This window comes from Canis lupus, chromosome 12 (genome assembly GCF_048164855.1).
Source record: "Canis lupus baileyi chromosome 12, mCanLup2.hap1, whole genome shotgun sequence".
In the NCBI taxonomy this organism is placed as follows: domain Eukaryota; kingdom Metazoa; phylum Chordata; class Mammalia; order Carnivora; family Canidae; genus Canis; species Canis lupus.
Window position 1 is genome coordinate 27,783,075 of NC_132849.1, and position 20,341 is coordinate 27,803,415.

General features: G+C 42.1%; 1 protein-coding gene across 3 annotated transcripts in view; it reads right to left on the reverse strand.

Moving 5' to 3' along the window:
• Positions 1 to 8,224: 8,224 nt before the first annotated feature.
• The window catches only part of IL36G (interleukin 36 gamma), a 47,951-nt gene continuing 35,834 nt past the window's right edge, over positions 8,225 to 20,341 (reverse strand). Inside the window, exons 1-5 of one of the 3 annotated variants that reach the window (XM_072770197.1) lie at positions 12,822 to 12,868; positions 12,253 to 12,320; positions 11,692 to 11,796; positions 10,836 to 10,975; positions 8,225 to 8,493 (exon numbers count right to left, since the gene is read on the reverse strand). In XM_072770197.1, the coding sequence (XP_072626298.1) occupies positions 8,284 to 8,493; positions 10,836 to 10,975; positions 11,692 to 11,796; positions 12,253 to 12,301 (504 nt within the window). In that variant the 5' untranslated portion in view covers positions 12,302 to 12,320; positions 12,822 to 12,868 and the 3' untranslated portion in view covers positions 8,225 to 8,283. Of the gene's footprint in view, positions 8,494 to 10,835; positions 10,976 to 11,237; positions 11,638 to 11,691; positions 11,797 to 12,252; positions 12,321 to 12,821; positions 12,869 to 20,341 lie in introns of those variants that run through there. The other 2 variants (XM_072770198.1, XM_072770199.1) reach the window with 2 other exon arrangements.

Here is a 20,341-nt window from a genome sequence, read left to right on the forward strand (position 1 = left end):
CAACTTCTATAGCACAATTCCTATCATTCAATTTCGCTTTTGTTCACATGTTGCCAAGTTACTAGATGTAACAGTCCTTGTTTTATATATCCTCAATATTCAAAGTGTGATCTGTGGACCAGTAGCATTGGCATCACCTGGAAGCTTGTCAGAAATACAGATTCTCAGGGTTTATCTCAGACTTACAGAATCAGGATCTGAAATAAAGGAGCATTAAAACCTCTATGTGTTCTGTGGTGATATAACATACACACATACCATACTCTAGTTACAGAAGCACCAAAAAGGAGGGAGGGGCCAGGACTCAGGGCTGTGTAGGACTGGGGAGGGGACAAGCAAACCAGATCTAGATGCACCCTCACCTTTCTCTGGGACACATGAAGTGGGCTGTCTTGGCACTGAACAAAGTGGGGGAAGGAAAGATATAAAAAAAGAAGTAATTCTTGAAAGGTTGTGGCAATGGACAAGCCCTCTGGAGGATTTTCACTTTGAGTATTCACAGCTTGATTGAGCCAGGGACTCTTAAACTGTATTTGGTTTAATGTAGACCAAACACTTTGCACCAGAAACAAAGAGAAAGCCTCTTTAGAGGAGGGCAGAACCACTTAAACAATTTTGCAAAGGAAACAACCCACAAGTAACTGAAGATTACCAGGTATACACATAAACAAGATCACAAGAACAAGAACCCCAAAAATAGACAAAGCAAGATAGCAGAAACATACAAAGACATTAGATTTTGTAATTTTTATACACAGAGCTTAAAACAAATATCCTAACCATATTTAAGAAGCAAATAACAAATATGGATGTATTTTTCTAGGATAGCAAACTGAAAAGTGGCAGATTTGGAAGAGTTAAACAGTATCTCTAGAACTATATAACACAACAAATAAAATCAAATAAACCAAAATTTGTATTTAGCAACAGACAACATACAGCAGAAGAAATATTAGAGAGTACCATTAACAATCTGATGGTATAGGAATTTCTAGCACTTATTGCCTCCTAGAAATGTCAGTTTGAACAATTATTCATACATAAAAATACCTTCACAAGAGCTAAGAATTTCAGGTGAAGGATGACAGCACCTGAGTGGAGCATAGAAATATGAAAAGATGCATTGAAAAAAAGGGTAGGAAACGTAATTTCACATTACTGCCATTACCAACCCAATCAACCAAGCCAAGGTAGCCCAGCATGGAAAGAGACATCCACCTTATGGGAGGAGAGTGAAGTAAGGAGCTGACTTCACAGTGAACTCCACCATCAGCCCACACCAGCACCAGACTGACTCATGTGGCCTTAGTCTCTTGCCCTACCTGAGCACCAGACCAGTTCCCATGGCCCTAGACTTCTGGTAGGCTCCAACACTCAGTCTAACCTAGCATTGGGCAGACCCCCCACAAACTCAGGTTCCAGGCAGCCTCCTGCTAATCCAGGAAGCCCTCCCTAACATCAGACCCTAGGCTACCAGCTTACCCCAGCATGCAGGCCAGCCTTCATAAACTAGACTCCAGATAAGCTCCCATGGAATGAGGTTCCTGGCCTGCCCCAGTTCCAAGTTGGTACCACTGACCCCAAGATCCAGGCAGTCTCTCATGGATCCAGCCACCTAGGCTACCATAGCACCAGCCCAGACCCCATGGCCTCAGGCTCTAGACAGGTTACCCCCATAAACCTGGCTCCAGGTGGGTTCCCATGCCCACATCAGCACCAGGCTGGTCTCTAGAGCCCCAGTCTCCAGACCAACTCCCATGACCCCAGCCTCCAGGCAGGACCCATGGATCCAAACTCCAAAGTGGTCCTCATGGCCCCTGTAGCCACAGGCTACAGACTGACTCCTATGGACCCAGGCTTCAGGACTGCCCAACTGCTACAGTGGCCTCTATAGTTTCAGCTTCTAGGCCAGCTCCCATGAACCCAGGCTCCAGGGCCATCCCAGCACCAGGACAGCCCTGTGCACCCAGACACTAGACCCATCTACAGACCAGGTCCCAGGTCTACCACTATAGACAGGCACTGGGCATATGAACCCAGTGAACCCAGACACCATACTGGCTCCTGTGGACCCAAGCACCAGGTCTGCCCACCTGCTGACCCAGGTACCAGACCTGCCTATCTGAGAACTTCAGCAGCAAGCCCACCCAGAATCTCTGGATAAACTAACTGGTAAAGCCTATGCCTTCCAAAGCCAGCCTACAAAGATTGAAAAAAGCGCCTACTTCCTTAAATGCACAAATACCAATAAAGATCACAAAGATCACAAGCAATAAGGAAACATGACACCACTAAAGAAAATTAATAAAGCTCCAATGATTGACCCTAAAAAAATGACGATAAATGAACTAAGAACACTGAAGAATCCTCTTAAAGAAAATCAGTGAACTACAAGTACACACAACTAGATAACAAAAAAAAAATGTGTATCAGATAACCACCTTACTTTGTACATCTTAAACTTACACAATGTTATATGTTAATTATATCTCAATAAATCTGGAAACCAAAAAGAATAAGAGAGAATTAATAAATTGGAAAATAAATTAGAAGAAACACAAATTACAGCACAGACACAGGATAATAGAAAACACAGAAGAGGGTGTAAAAGATGTGGGAAATAAAGTGAGGAAGCTTATGGCATTTATTGGAGTCCTAAAGGGAACAAGAAAGTAGGACAGAGGCATTATTAGAAGAAAGAATTGCTGGCAACTTCCTCAAACTGATGAAGACGCCAATTCACAGGTTTAAGAAACACAATAAATCCCAAGTAAGGTAAATAAAAAGAAATCCAAATCAGACTGAAATTGCATGAAACCCAATAAACTAATAAGAGCAACAGATCATAAAAAGGATTATTTTCAAGGAAGCAAAAGACTGACAACTAACTTCTTAATGACAACAATGGAAGTCAGAAGACAGTAGAATGGTATCTCGAACATGGAAAGAAAAAACTTGCAATGGAATTCCACACTGCAAAATTTCTTTCCAGATTAAAAGCAAATCAAAAACCATCTCAGATAACGTAAACTCATCAGGCAGAAAGGCTCACTCTGGGGAATAATAAAGAAGGTGTGTCAAGCAGAGAATTCTCTATAGCAGAGAATTATATGCTTTTTTCAGAGATAGCTCTTGATGTGTTACTGAGCACTCATAGAGAAAGAAACACTTATACATGAGGCACTAAGTGATGATCCAAAACTGTCCATTTTGATTTGAATTATGTCAGACTATCAAGCAATAGTTAGACACATGCCCAGCAGTTGTTCACTCTTTTTTTGTATATTTTTTTTATTGGAGCTCGATTTGCCAATATATAGCATAACACCCAGTGCTCATCCCATCAGGTGCCCCCCTCAGTGCCCGTCACCCAGTCACCCCAACCCCCCGCCCACCTCCCTTTCCACTACCGCTTGTTTGTTTCCCAGAGTTCGGTGTCTCTCATGTTCTGTCACCCTCACTGATATTTCCCACTCATTCTCACTCTCAATCTAGAATTGACCCCAAGCAGAACTAGAGGGTACAAGTAAGCTATATGAAGAGGTAAAGCATACCACCACATCACCCAGCACAATCACACCAGTACCCTTCCCCTAGCTCGCATTTGGAGTTATATGGAGGGTCCCTCTATAACTAGTTAAATGAAGAGAAAAAAGCCCAAGCATTGTTTACACATGGGTCAGTTCACTATGTGGATACGAGGCAAAAATGGATGGCAGGTGTATTACAACCACACTTGGCAGTGTCCTTCAAAAATAGTGAAGAGAGGAAATAGTCAATGGGAGTAGCTGGGAGTAATCCATAGTAATGGGTGAGACCATTACATTGGTATGAAAATAACAATGTCCCAAAGGAACAATACACACAGATTTGTGGGCAGTAGTCAATATGTGGCTCACTGATCAGAAGACTTAAAGGGGATATAGAGTAAAGCCATGTGCATGGACATATATGAGAGTGGACACAAAATGTGAAAATGTTTGTATTATTCGTTAATGCCCACCAGAAAGCATCAACCACAGAGCCCCTGGATATCCAAGCAAATAAAACCACTCTGCTGGTTGACATTAGACAACTACTCTAGAACAGACATGATGGGCATATGAACGGTGGGGGGAGGGTGCATTCTATTCGCTAAGACCCTTAGTAAAATACTGATTCTTAGGCAATGCTCTAAACTTACTAAGTTGGAATTTTGAGGGGAATGGGTTTTAATTTATGAGGTCTGAAGTGAGCCCAAACACTTGTGCTCTTATTTTCTTTATTTTATTTTACTTTTTATATTGTTTTTTATTGAATTTTGATTTGCCAATATATTATAAACACCCAGTGCTCATCCCATCAAGTGCTTTCCTCAGTACCCATTACCCAGTTACCCCATCCCCCTGCCCTCTTTCCCTTCCACTACCCTTTGTTCATTTCCCAGAGTTAGGAGTCTCATGTTTTGTCACCCTCTCTAATTTTTCCCTCCTTTCCCTTATAATCCCTTTCACACTTGAGCTTTTAGTTCAGACCCCAGATTATTCTGATATTGCTTCAAGTTGGAGAAATAAGATACACAATATATTTCAGCATGTATGCCATTACATAACAATGTCCAGGTGGCTAGGAGTGTTCCTTCCTGAGTGGGTCATCTGCTGACACCCTGCTAAATAAGGATAGCCCCAATGATGGGAATGAGGTGGCTCATACTTTGCTCTGCTGTCTTGCTCTGGATAATTGCTGCTGTTTTCTCATACAACATTTCATAACCCAACCCAATTCATCCCAACATAAGGAGACAGAAATAGAAAGACCAAAATTCAAGAGTATCATATATCCAGTCCTACAACTAAATGTCCATGCCACCCTCAACAAGTCATACCCACTCCATGTATCACCCTTTCCTTACTCATAAAAAGAAAAGGCTGAGGGAAAATGATGTAATTCAAAAGTTATCCAAGTCTTGAAAAAAAAGTAAAGGATTATTGTGTGCCTTTTCAATGTCATACCAGAGCCCACCCATGTCGTGTCTAACAGACTCACCCAAAGGTCATTTAACTCTCTATAAATACAATTTTGTTTGACTTACTATTAACTTGTAACAAATAGATACAGGGCATTAGATACAGGGCATATGATTTTTGTACAGTAGAGATGCAAATGACATCTGTCTGGTAGAAAAGATAATGTCTAAAGTTGGTAATTCAAGAAATAGAAGTAAAACATATACCTAGATATGTGGAGGAAAACTGAAAAAAGAGCTGAAAAGGAGTTAGCAGTTGCCTCGTGGATATAGGATTGGAGAGAAGAGTATCACTTTTAATCATAGACATGTATTGTTTTGGAAGAATTTTCTTTTAAACAACTTTTTAAAGTTTGAGAAATAAAAAGCAATGTTTTATTGACATGAAGAATTACTTATTACAACCACTGTTCTCAGGGTCCCGGGGGCAGCATCTTCAGTATCCAGGCCCCATTGTTCATGAGTTCAAGGACGGTATCTTCAGGTCCAGCTTCGGAAGCTGTCTTTGCCTTTCAGCAATCCTGATGCCAGAAGATATGATCCCCAAAGCAGAAAAACATCCCACTCAACTGTCTTCACTACAATTGTGATTTTGGTGGCAAGATTCTTAAGTCCTTCCCAGAATCCAAAAGCTCCTCTCTCAGTGTAATCTGCAGATTACACCTCCTCAGGAGCTTCCTGGGTGTAATCTGAAACCAGTCCTCATATGTGGAGATCAGGAATGAATGAGACCAAAAGGAAAGAGACAATTCACTTCAGATCGATAGGTGGCAAATTTAATAAGCAAGGGAACTTACATAGGACTCTTGTCTTTGGGCAGTTTCAAGATAAGTAGATCTCCATACTCACCCACTAGAATACTGAAAATTTATATGGAGGCTTTAACTAGGTGCAGCCATATATGTCATCCAGATGTCTCAACATCACATCCCTATCACAAGGCTATGTATTTGAGGCAGCTTCTGGGAGCAGGGAAGGCAAGCAGAGCGCACACAATGCAAGGGCAGGGGAGGAGGTGAGAACCCTCCAACTGCCAGGGCACAGCTCATGGGTCAACTAGTGGTCATATCCTCCTCAATGACCTCCCCAACACAGTGCATCAAGCCCCTTATACCACCCCGTTGTTAAAGATCCAAAAGAACCAAATCCTTCAATGAATGTTGGCCTGGAGCTCATAGAACTCAAATGCAAGAGCATTTGATATTCAAATGTGTGAAAACCAGGTGTTCACTGGGCCATAAACCTGCCAATGAGAATGTCATTACTCACAGGGGTCTTCCATGATTTCATATGCTGTGGTCTTTCTCAAACGTGGTAGATAAGCCAGGGGTCCCTGGAAGTCTGTTTTCCAGACTTCTTCACAAACTATGAGATTACTATGTTTTCATTTTGATTACACTCTAAATATGTTATCAGAACCTCCTCGGGATCATCAGGGTAGGCAGTTATATGACACCAAGACTCATATTTGAGCTTTTGTTTGAGCTCAAATCTGTACCAAGTAACAATCCAAAGTGTCATGGTGTCTGCATGAACAGTTTTGGTGGTGGAGAAAAGAGATGGGATGATGTAATCACCTGTAACAGGATGGAGATGCTGTAACACTCAGACCATAATCATGTCATAAGCAAATCCCAACTGTCAGATATAACAACTGACGATGTAGCAAGGTAAATTGGCAGATGTAAGAAACTGCTACCATTTATTAGCAGTGGGGATAGTTGTAAATATTCAATAACCAATTCTTCTATTTAATATCCCAGAACTAATTAGCTCAGTGTCCATTTTAATGTTTGGTTTGTTGATTTTTTTTTTTTATAAAACTGCAATGCTAAAACTATATGTAATTGAAGAAGAAAAATTTAAAGAATCAAGAGGCCTTGCATTAAATCAGTGCTTACTGATTGCTTACTGGCCTGGCTATTAGAGTATGTGGTCTGATTGTCCAAAAGTAGGAAAAAAAAAAAACAAATTTAAGTTATTGGTGCTGTTTTGGAAATTGTATTTAAGCAAACAGAATTTTCTGCATTTGTAGTATCAGAGTCAAAATAAGAAATCTATTATATACAGATCCAGAGCTGAGCTACATCTTTCTACAATTATGCCCACAATTAGTGATTTAATTACTAATTGATCATGTAATGTAATCATCAGAATACATCATCTGAAGCATGGCTGGTGGAAAAACTAGGCTCTCTGCTCCAAAGAAAGGGACCTTTACTGCAGTTTTTTTTAATTTTTATTTTTATTTATTTATGATAGTCACAGAGAGAGAGAGAGAGGCAGAAACACAGGCAGAGGGAGAAGCAGGCTCCATGCACTGGGAGGCCGATGTGGGATTCGATCCCGGGTCTCCAGGATCGCGCCCTGGGCCAAAGGCAGGCGCCAAACCGCTGCGCCACCCAGGGATCCCCTTTACTGTAGTTTTTAAAGGGATTATGTGGATGGTAAGCATGCCTAAAAGGAAAAGTCTAAAAAAGGCAAAGAAATCAAGGCTGTGAGACTATACTGAAAATAGTGAAATAGTAGTGCTCTTCTACATGCATAATCTCCATGCCAGCCTATCTCCACTGACAGGGATCTTTCTCCCCTCAGCTAAGCCCCAGTCACAGGCTCACCCACTGAGCTATCCTCACTCAACTACATTTGTAATTTCAGTTCGGTATGTTTGTTATTTCATTTTATCTCTTAGTTTTAGATTTTTTTAATTATGTAAACACACGAAGTTTATATTTGGCTTTATGTTTACATATTAGAATTAGGGAAAATAACTTAACTGTTATTAAAAATTATTTATCTTTAAAAGTTCTTTAACTCTTAAAAGGATACATTATACAACCTGAGATATACTGACAAAACAAAAAGCATATGGAAAAGGTAATCCAAATAGGAAGGAAAACAAAGCAAAACAAAACAATCAGCTCCATGACAGCCACCCGATCTTGGGTAAGATTCTTGAGCTCTGAGGCTTCTCCATTTCCACACCCCAGAGAATGCCCTAATGTCTTTGGGTCCTGACATCCTCAAACGGATGGCTGTGGAATGGACAGCTTCAGCTTGAGAGGAGAACCTTACATCAACCCTCTCTCCTACGGTTGAGCCCACATTCTATGCCTCAGTCACCATGAAGTCATTCCTAAAGTGCGGTGATAATAGTGTCCTGCCCACCTCTCAGCACTGATGTGAAATGACACTGCAATAATACAGAGGAAAGCACACTGGGAACTAGAAAATTTAACACAAAGACCTTTGACCAAGCTGCCCCCTCCAGCCTGAGTTCAAGCATTGATATTTAAGTTGAAATTAACATTGTACATTCCCCCCTGATGCGAAGTGAGGAAGATGGGGTGGCTTCTCTCAGAGGAGGCGATGAACCAGCCAGGGAAGGCCACAGACTCGAAGGTGGAGGTCCTGCCATTCTTTGAGTGGTAGAAGAGGAAGGGCTCCACAGGCGCCATTTCATTGTACAGAGCCAGTATCTCCTCCTCCTGAAATGTAACAAAGAACACCCAGTAGGAGAAGCAGAGACTGTTTGAGTACTTCAGAATTATTTGCACACAATCAGTAAATGTTCCAAAGTTCAAGAAAGCTTTATCCTTCTATTAAAACAGGCCTAGAAAAATACATTTCCAAAGGAGCCACAGACTGAGCACACAATCTCACCTTCCCAGCGCCCAGCCTCAAATCCAGAGATGGAGTCAGAATGACACAAGGGACAGGTTAATAAACAACCGGGCACACTTGAAGAATGAATTGGAACTCTTGTCACACAAGAGGTGACAGGGTGGGTGGGTAGGAAAAGGAAGGAGATGCAGATTTGCAGCAGTAAACCAAGGACCTCTAAATTACACATGCACAAGCTCTCCGGAGAGCCACTACACAGGAATGGTCCATAATTCAGCCATCTTCAAGCCCCTCCCTATCTCATTACCAGGTTATTTACCTTCATTAGGTCCAATTATCATCTGAACTTAGTGTATTTAGCCAACAATCATATAATTATTGCCAGACTTGTTCATCATTGTATTCCTCGACACAGAAAAAGTCAATACATATGTGTTTAATAAATAAAAAGACACTTTCTCATTTCAAACTCCAATATGTCTTCCTCCTCCCTTTCGACTCCCTGCCTGGGAAGGCCTGGGCTGCAGGTCCCATCTGCCCTTCCCAGCTTAGGGCTGTTCCTCCAGCAGTTCATCATTTTGGCTTTCTCTCCATTGTTCCCATTAGCATATTTGCTGTCATCCTACCATCTTAAAAAATAACTGTTTTGATTGCCCACCACCATTCCCAGCTTCCCTTTGCAGAAACCTGCCTGTAATAATTGCCTATATGTGCTGTCTTGGATTTCTCTCCTCCTATCCCTCTCTTCAATGCCCTCCATCCAGGCTTTCACCTCCAGCGCTGCAACAACAACACTGTCACCGAGGTCCTAAGTACTCACACATGACAGAATGCAATGTCCAATTCTCAATCCATCTGAGGACAAAACCACAGTAGAAGGGTGACTTACTAGACAGGATGTAGCTGAAAATGTAATTCTCGATCTTCCTTCATCATATTTCACATTCACTCTGCCAGCAAATCCTGTTGCCTCAATTTAAATAACATATTTTCAGAATCTGACTGGCTTCCACCTACCTCCACTACTATCCTCTCATCCATCACATCTCACCTAGAGCACCTCGAAGTCCCCCACAGGACTTTCACCCTTGCGCCCCCCACCCCACAGTCAGCTTTCAACTATCAGCCAAAACAATTATTTTTAAACCTATGTCCATTCATGTCACTCTCCTGTTAAAAACTTCTTAATAATTCCCCATGTCACTCAGATTGAAAGGCAAAGTCCTTCCATATGCGGGCAAGGCCCTTTGTGATCTGCCTTTATCTCTCTGCACTCCTCATCCATTAATTCACTACTGTCACGCTATTTTTCCACTAATCTTTGCTGTCCCTGACACCCTGCTGGTTAATTCTCTTGTTGCCTTCTACTGTCTGCTGAAATCTTAGGACGCCTACTGCACTATTTTCGATGGCAGCCCGACTCTACCCGGGTCTAGCACTGCCAGCCTCTTTATCCTGGTCTATCTGTGCTCTCCCAGGGAACATAACACCCTTAAAGGCATCTCAAACTTACCTATTATTATAGTTATTGTCTACCATTTCTCCCCCGGAGAATCCAAGCCCTATCAGGGCAGGGCCCTCTGCCATTCTGTGCCCCAGTGGATGTCAAATGGCCACAGCAGTGCTGAAGGCCAGTAAAAACTCACACATTTGCTGAACTAAGTTGGATTGGGTTGAGTTCAATTGAAGAGAACTATGCTGAAGTTTATGGAACTGAAGTTTAAGGAACAAGAGTAAAGGCTGAAATTTCAGAACACACAATGGAAGAATGATTTAGCAGACAGGACAAGCTTAAAATGTAATAATGACTTGGAAGATTGCACCAAGAAATTCTCCTAGGATGCATCAAGCAAAACACAAAAACAATGAAAGGATAGAAAGTATGGAAAATTAGATGAGATGTTAAAGAGGGAAGAAGACCCAATGACCAAGGCATAGGAATTCTAAAAGGAAAGGTAAGGCGAATAAAGGAGAGAATATACTTGAAGAAACAATGGTTGAGACTATCTCAAAATTCAAGAAAAACAAACATCCTCAACTAGTGAGAGGCTTGAGAACTCAGTTGCATGCACATAACTAAAAAATATCTAGGAATATTAAATATGTTTAAAAATAGGAGAATATTTCTTTTTTAATTCTAAAATTAGGTTATTTATCAAATAAACAAAAGAAATTGGCCTTTTTTAACATTATTTTTCTTACTCACCTTTAGTAGCAATGTGGGCTGCCCTCCACTGTCCTCACAAATCAGACACATTTCTGGATTCTCTATTCCCAAATAAATGGGAATGCCTCTGCCTTGCTCAAGCAACTCTGGATACTTGCATGGGAGAACAGTGATAGTGACTAATAAAGATAAGAAGGGAGATGGTATCAATTTGCTCTTGAAGTCAGGACAAGACCAGCATCTTTTAGGTGGGGCAGGAAGAAACTCTAAGAGTATAATCCCTGCTATCCCAAGGCCACCAAATGGCCAACTACCGCATTCATTTGTTCATTTATTCATTCATGCCACGTACCCATCACTGCCCTAGGAAATGGAGCAAACACAAGAGTTACCCAGATAGCAGACCCTGCCCTAGGGATTATCACACGTCTGCTTAAACACCTGAAGGTGGGAAGCTCCAACCCCAAGCAGCCCCTCTGATCCTCGAAGAGATCTGTCCATAAGCAAGTTTTGCCCAATATGATCTTGAAATCTGCCTGCCTGTACTCATTCGTTTAGTCCTTTTAGGACACCTTGAAGTCAGGCAGAGTAAGATACTCCTCTTCCATGGGACAGGCTGTCAGTCACTGAAAGCATCTCTCCTGCTCCCCAGGAGACTGCTCTTCCCTCTCTGCTTTCTACACTTTTGTCCAGACAAACTTCTCACTGACATGGCTTCCCAGGCGGGTGTGAAATCCTCCTCCATCCGGTGACATGGCTTCCCAGGCTGGTGTGAAATCCTCCCCCGCCCTATTGTAAAGCCACCCTTTCACAAAAGGCCAGTGCTAGTCTCCCAGGGGCACCAGTGTGACCCCTCCCTTGCCTCCAAGGCAACAGCCCCAAGATCACCACTCACCTGGAGTTACACTGTCACTCCGTGGAACTGTCACAATGGTCTGACCCTGAAGGATCCACACCTGCTGATCCAAGTCGGAGACCTCCCCAACGTGAGGTTTATTCGCTGTGGTTTAAACAGAAAAGAATAATGAAGACCCATTATAATTAGGCCACTTTTCTAGATGTTAGGCCCTTCGGGAAGGAAGGTCCCAGATTTACACACCAAAAGTGACAGAATTCACATGACCTTCAGCTCAGCTTTTCTTTATGGGAAAGCTACAGGTTGTGGTGAGGAGGGTAAGGTATGGTCTAAGAGAGTAAACTGTCACACATAGTACATGTGTGTCAAGGTCCAGATACTCCCTCTGATGCCACTGTGCCTGGCTTGGTGCTGGTCTCGAGCCAGAGCAGAGAACAAGCACTACTCCCCACCCTGTGGAAGCTCACTGTCCAGTGGAAGATGGATAGCACTGGGTAGTAAAGGCCATACAGAAAGAGGGGCAAAGAATGCTGGGGTATCCAGAACAGACAGGTGTAAGTACAGGTGTCCCAGACCTCCAGAGCCCCATCTTAACATCACCTGCTGTATAGGATTCTTTAGACATAGGGACTCCTCGAATGCATGTCATAGCGGGGTTATCTCAATACCTGTGGGGACAGGGATAGGAGACATGAGCACCAGGAAAGGAGACACTTCCGAGACCTCTCTAGGACACTAGTTACTGAGATCCTCATTCTGGACAAGGAGCTGTGAAGCCTGGCCTGACATGAAGCCCTAGTCAGAAAATCTGAGCCACCTCCTGAGACAAAACTTCAAGGTAGTAACAGGGAGGAGACATTGGGCAGAATTTCCTCGACACAAAGATCTAGCCAGTGACAGTATCTCCCCAGAAGTTCTAAGCCAGGTATGACTTTTGACCCTAAATATTCACAGCTGCCTGATGCCTGCGTCTCCTCCTCTTTCTCCCATTGGCATCTGCTTCTGCCTGGGAGCAGGGCAGCTCTGCCAGGATCCTAGCAACTCCCTGGGAAGTGAGAAGTGAGAAGCAGCTAGCCCTGCACTGGACAAGACACAGAGCTTGGCATGGCCTCATCTCTTCCCTGAGCCCTAAAGCACAGAAAAGAGGGAAGGTTGAAAAGTTGGAGGACCTTTATCAAAAGTGCACAGGATTGAATCACAGCTCCAATAGCTCCCAAGAGCAGTGGCGGGTTCTGACAGAGACTGACATTTATTTGGTGAGCATGGGGAGGTGCCACCAACTTTGGTGGGGTGTGGCAATTGTATGTCAGAAGATCCTGTGAGACTCTGATGGAGAAATCATAGCATCAGCATGAGCTGCCAGAGAAGGAGGCACCCAGCCACACCCACAGGGAAATAGAGTTGATGACAGACCCCAGGCTTCTCAGCAAGGGGAGACTGAGGGACTTCCCCAGAACTCAGTTCTCCTGCCTGTCACTCAGGCTACAACTGGAAATTCCAGGCTCTGGAAGATGGAAAGGAGTCCATCTGCTGGAGCAGGTAAGCTTGCCCTCTATAGTTCCACTAAGGGAGTCCTGTGATTGCAAAATTCGCTGTGGGCTTCAGGCAGGGTCCACATGGCATTTCTGGCCCTCCAGTCCTCCTGAACCCACCTTGGGCCACTCCTGAAAAGAGGGTTAGGCTGAAAGATGCCATATTGTCTACTTTCAGCTCCTCAGAAATACATCTCCACCCCCTTGGGAAGCCACAGGCACTGAGCAGCATGCCCTTCACTGAGGCAAGCCTGGTCCCTGGTGCCCCCAAAATGCAGAACTGCCTGAGGACTGAAATGGTCAGCAATGATCTCCTTAAAAACTGAGCCCCAGATTCTGACTTATTTCCCACCCTCTGTTCTACCAATGCAGGGCATTAGTAGGTTTTCAATGAATGGTAACAGCTTTATTACTATTTTTTTGTACCGTGTTTGTTACACCTCCATTCTCCATTTGCTGAGGTCAAGCACAAAAATTTTCTGCAGCACAAGCTAACTTGACTGAGATGAATTTCAAAATACAGAGTGAGAACAACTTCATACTTATTTGCCTAGTTGGGGGTGGGGGGCAGGCTAAAACAGAGCCTTTTAGGCAAGCACCTTCATGAGCTCCTCTTCCCAGACTTGAAGAGTCCCCTTGTTTAACCTCTCATACTGTCACCTCCATCTCCTTATTGGCCTTGGAGGAACATGATCCTTTTATGTCAAGGCCTCAATCCTATCACTTTTGGCTTCCAGGTTATCCGTTACCCCAGGAGATAGTGTGATAATAAATTCAGACATACTTGTGTTCAAAGCCAGGCTCAGCCAGTGTCACCTCTCTTGGGTCCCCTCTGTCCAACTGAAGAGCCTCTCCATCATGTATCAGTCAATTAACCTCCTTTCTTGGGATGTTTGCCACAAAATGGCATCTAAAGGGTCCTATCCCTTGGTCCCGATATTCCTTAGGTCTTTGTTTCAATCAGGATCTAATGTGGAAAGTAGAACCCACACAAGGAATTTCAAACAAAGGGAACTGGTCACAAAATATGTTAGAAGGCTAAAGGAGGTGCCAAAGTATCCCATAGTAAAAACTGCAGGATAGAAACAAAAGGGAACAAAAGACCTGAGGAGCTCAAAGGAAGGAGCTTGTAGGACTGATGTCCAGACCTCAAGAGGGGCCCTCGGCCAAACTGATGCTCAGACCTCTGAAAAGAGAGTGTAGTATGTTCAGTCCATGAACCACCAATGTGGATACAACTCAGAGAGTTATATTTTCATTGATTCAAAAGCCATTGAGTATAGCTTGAATTTCCCATGCCCAGAAAAAGGTTGCAAAAACCTATGTCTTACGATGACATCTGTCCTCATTAGCCTCAGCCTCTTATTCCACTTGATTCTGACCTTTCCCTCACTTCCCAACATTCAAAACATCCAGTACTTTCCAGAATTGCCAGCAATCAGTATCCATTCTGAAGTCCCCAGTTTAAACTTTAGTGTGAATGAGTATCAGAGAAATTAGAACAGGAGTGATGGTGATAAGAGGGAAGAACTGAACCACTGGGGTGGATAATTGAGGATCAGAGAGCACATCTTCTGAAGAAATGGACCAGAACTTTTGTCTTAGAGTAGAAGGGATGGATAATATGATTACATGATGCCCTAGTTGTATCCAAGAGGACTATCAATATTCATGCTGGTTATAAAAAGTAAAGACTATGATTCTGCTATATAAACAGTTTGTCAGATTCTTTCTAATAATGTTTTATTGTCACATCCAACAATGAAAACTATGTACACCATTAAGTATGGCTTGAATTGAATTCAAGTAAGTACTCATAAAGCCAAAACCCCTAGACATGGAAAAAATTTTAAGAGATCATGAAGCCCAGATTCCAATTTTTAAGTTCTAAGATATTATCATCCATGCTTGTTTGACATCAAGTCCTGCCATTTTGCTTACTTAGCATGCCCATGATCTTGATAAGTGGAGGGAACATCAGTGGAAACTAGGAAGAGGGAGAGAGCTTGCTTATACACTACTAGAATCTCTATTACCTGTTCATAGATGCACAACCTCCATAAAAACATATTCATGTATCTAAGCTGACATTCATAGCAGAAAGAACAATGAAGTAGTAGAGGTTATCTGGCTCCTATAATTGACAAATATATACAGAATCAAATGTTTTACCACAAGCTGTCTGATGAAGACCAAAAAATAAAAAATCAACTAAAGTCTTCATCAGACAGCTTGTGGTAAAACATTTAAGGAAAAGTTTAGGTAAAATACCTAAAGTTTGAAATTCCTAGACAAAGAGCCAAGACAGAGAACTTTTAGCTTAATGATCCACATCACGCAAAATGCAAAAGCCATGAAAGAAAAGATGATAAATTGAACATCATCAAAATTTTAGAATTTTGGACAAACTCAGACAAAACACACCATGGGTTAAAATGAAAAGATAAGGTACCTACAAGAAAAATATTTGCAACACATCTAACAAGCTAACACCTAATATTCAGAGTTTTGAAGTAATTTCTACTAGTTTTTAAAATGCAAGTAATTTTATAGAAAAGTAAATAATAGGTGTAACAAGCTTTTCACTAGAAAGAAAATATAAATATCCAACAAATAGAAGTAATTATAGTTAACCATACTAGTAATTAGTAAAATGCAAATCAAAGCAATGATGAGATTCCATTTCCACCCATCAGGAAGGCACAAATTAAAAAGGTGGTAGGCAATGGTGGTGAGGAAACAGATTCACTCACTGTATGGATGGATGTGTGAATCAGCACAGCCTTTTTGGAAAGCAATCTAGCAAAAGCTATTAAAAATCTAAATGTATGTACCCCTTGACTCATAGATTCTACTTCCAAAAATCTATCAGTTAAGTTTACTTTCAGCTTCAAAAGCTGGAAAACTCCAAATCAAAGTGATCAAAATATTCATTAGATCACAAAATTGGAAGTCCAGAAGTACTACAGGATCAGAACTGTTGATCTGTTAGTTCCATAATGTCAGCAAAGATCAGCATTTATTTAATTCTCTGACCTGACATTCATTGCTTAAGGCCAAATTCCTTTACATTTATAAGATAATTTTCTGTGAGAATCAAAATTGCATGTTCAGTTATTTACATCTTTGCAAGAAAGAGAATGTCTCTCCCACATCAAAGTCTTTCAAGCCGGCTTGGGTGAACTTGGGAGCTATGCTGTGCCAATCAGGTTCTAACAAGAAATATATGACACATTCAAAATTTGGCAATTTGAGGTAAATGTAATAAAGGGTTTATTTATAAAGATGTGGGCAGAGTATAGGGAAACCCCAAGGCATAGATAATGCTGAACCCCAGGGCTAGTCACAGTAGGATACACCCCTTATCACCCATAGACCTGAATGGACAAGAGGAGAAAACAGTTACCAGAACCAAGAGAGAGAGAGAGCTTTGTAGAAAGGACAACATATTAGGAGCCATGACCTGCCTCAAGAAAAACAGCCTGGGGTGACCCCAGAGAGACGCAACCAGGAATAAATACCCTGACCTCACTCTCTTCCCATATTCCAATTTCCTTCCAATGAATTGTGAAGGGTCATTGGAAGTCATCCAACATTGGCTAAGCCTTTTGCCCCTCAGGTCCATGTTCTTCCTCCTTAAGTTGGAAATCTGTATTCCCCATCCCAAGCAAAATATACTCCTTGGTGCTCTTCTTTTTTGGATGTTACAGTTTTCCATTGTCTGAAACTACTAGGCAGAGAAATAAGACCTGCTCCAGGGAATCCCTTGAGTTTACCTCCATCGAGAAGCAACAACCTAGTTTTCCCTGAAGAATCAGGATCAATAACTCCAACCAGTAAGATGACACCTTTCTACCTGTTTATTCAATGACACAAGGGGCCAAATGGCTATTGGGCAATCTCAGCTTCCAATTCCTCAGATCTTCCTCAGACTATATTCCCTAGGGGAAGCATTTCATTTCTGGGCCCTAGAACCTTCTTTCCAGGGAGCCTAGGGTCACAGAACAAGAAAAAGTTCCTACAGTATGCCATTTAGTTTAAGCATAACAGGGGCTCTTCCCTACTCCACCCTTCAGTTCTTGAACCTCTTCACTCCTGTCATGAGGATGACAACAACACTTATCAACCACCAGTTTAAGGAATACACTGCTTTCATTAAGACAGCACTCTCTCAAAGTGTGTGTTCTAGTTGGCACCACATGTGACTCTTCAAAAGACCATTCCACTATTTTACCAAGACAGCTGCATATGGTAAAGCCAATGATGGTGCAGGGAGAAAAGCCAATGAATTATTGCATGAGTGTGAAATTGTTGCCACAATTCCTTTACTGAAAAATGTAACCCTTATTTGGAAGTGATGCCATGTGAGACATCTCAGATAAAGTCATTCAGTAAGTCTACAAATGGTGTTGCTGACAGAAGTACTATGAGTTGAGAAGATAAATTAATACACGAAATTTATATATATCTATACAAGAAAAAAGCATTGACTTCGTCATAATGGAACAGTCCAGTATAACCAATCTGCCACCAGAGATGGCTGGTTTTACCAGGAAAAGTGCCATATCAGGGGTTTTCTGTTCATCTCTGCTGCTGATAAGTTGGACACTCTTCAGTAGCAGTAACCAAGTTGAACTTGTTGAGGGGAAATCAAGCAGCTGAGTCATACATAATCTCCACATCTGTTTCCATGGTCACTTTATACATGGACCCATTGAGTAGGCAAATGACTGGGGAAGACTGACAACCACAGGTTGGGACACTTCGACCTCTCATTTATTGCAATCCTCCTCTGCTGTAGATTCCCTTTGGTAGGCACTTATTTGGAAAACAAGTATCTTCACATTACCCATTCTGTACCCATTCTGAGAAGTGCATCTGCATGCCACTCTCTACTCCTCCTCCTAGCCAACTTTCTTAACTTTTTCTTTCTAAGTCTCTGCTCAGGTAGTCAACTCACTGGCCCACAGATCAGTGTAGATCTGTATCACAGATCTCCTCCATCATGAAATGAATACCAAATATGCTATCTCAAGTTCCGCCCACTGGGAGGCTCTCCCTTCATCGTTACTTTTCAAGGCAACCTGAAGGGGCTATAGTGAAATGGCAGTAGCCATCTATTTCCAGCTGGGGCCAACATACTATGCAGATCCATACATATGTCCAATCAGGCCTACACTTCTCTGTTCTATATCTCCCCATGAGACTATGGTGTGAATTAAGAAATAGGTAGAAAAGCTCTAAGAGGAGATACCATGGAAGTCTGAGCTACTAGCTTATGAAGTTGACTTTTGCCTTTCAGATATACTTGGCCTGGTCTCCCATATACCATTATTTTTTAAATAGAAAATTCCTGTGGCTGTCCAATTTTATGGTTTGGTAGATCAAGTCAGTCTTTTGGTAGATCAAGTCAGTCCAAGCTCATGATGGGCAGTTTAAGTAGATAGTCATTTCATGTCTCATGGTTAGGAATTCAAACTCTGTCATAAAAAAATAGTAATTCAGGAGCTGATTTACAGCAAAGCAGGAGAGGACGCAGCCTTACTCCCATATCCTGGGGATTTTCCTTGTCATTTCTCAGCTGCGGCTTGCAAGAGCTCCATGCAGCACCTCTATCTGCCATAAACACTTCTAGAACCAGTGGGTCTGTTAATTCTTAAGGCCTGCCCTCAGGACTTACATCCTAGCCTAGACCTTTGGCATAATCTTTTCTGGATCTAGGACGCAGAGCAGCTTTATGGGTTATTTGGTACATGGACCAAAACAGCGTGCCCAGACAAGGAATGTGTTAACGCTAAAATCCAAAGAGGCCCATTAAGCACCATGCCTTTCTTTTTCATGCTGGGAAATACAAGGTTCAACAATTTGTCTATCACAATATTCTGATATGTTCTAGACTACTGCACCCCTGGAAATTTCACCAATATGGCAGACCCCCTGAATGCATCTCACTAGCATGCATTTCTCTTTCAAAAGCATCAAGTGTGTTTGCTATTTCTTGCTTACCGGATTCAATTAGCATAATGTCATCAATGTAATAGGCCAGCACCAGGTCCCCAGGACTTATAGTGATAAGGAATTGGGGAGTTGATATAGACATGAGGCAAGACATGAGTCTTGCATGTGAAGGCAAATTGCTTCTAGTCATCTTTGCTCACAGAAATGAGCTTTAAAAAACATTTTCTAGGTAAATACTAGTTCTCAGGCACTGTGTTTATTTGCCCCAGTAAAGACGTAACATGCAGATCTGCAGCTTCAATTCGCTTTACAAGCTGGTTAAGTTTATGATGATCTACTGACATTCTCTGAAACCTAGGCAGTATTTGCACCCACCAAAAAGGCAAATTAAATGGGGATGTGAAATTAATAGCCTTGCATCTTTCAAGTCTTTGATGATGACGCTAATTCTAGTCATTCTCCCGGATGTGTAGTATTGCTTTTAGTTTTTGGTTTATTATCTTGGCAGGGGTAAGAAAGAAATCTAGGGGCTTCTCCTTTCCATTCTCTCTATAGCAACACTCACGTTATGAGAAGGAACCCAAAACCAGGCATGTTGCCAATCCCTAAATTTACCAATTTAAATTAGATAAATTCTAAGCTTGAGAAAATATTCTAAGGCTGGGTCTTCAGACAGACTCAGCTCCAAAGTCCATCTGTCTCCTGACCTTCATAATGTTCTGCCTGGCTTGATGGACCACAGCAGCATTTTGTGTCTCTGGGAATCAGCATCAGTAGGGAGTCAATCTTTGAAATCCCTGGAAAGTCCTTCTCTTTTCCCAGTACACAGTCCTCAAATAATGGCTACAAGTGTCTTGGGGAGGGCTCAGGGGAAGAGTCCTACTATTTACCTGTCACCTTGTGTTAGTCTGCTGGGGCTGCCATTAACAAAATACCACACACAGGGTGGCTTAAAGAAAAAATTTGTTTCTCACAGTTCTGGAGGCTGACAATCCAAGAGAAAGGTTGGCAGTTTTGGTTTCTTCTGAGGCTTTTCTCCTTCTTGCTGTGCCCTACTGCGGCCTTTCCTCTGTGCACACAAATCCCTGGTGTCTCTTCCTCTTCTTATAAGGACAGTTGTCATATTTAGATTAGAGCCCTCACTATCATGACCTCATTTACCCTTTATCATTTCTTTAAAGGTCCCATCTCCAAAAACA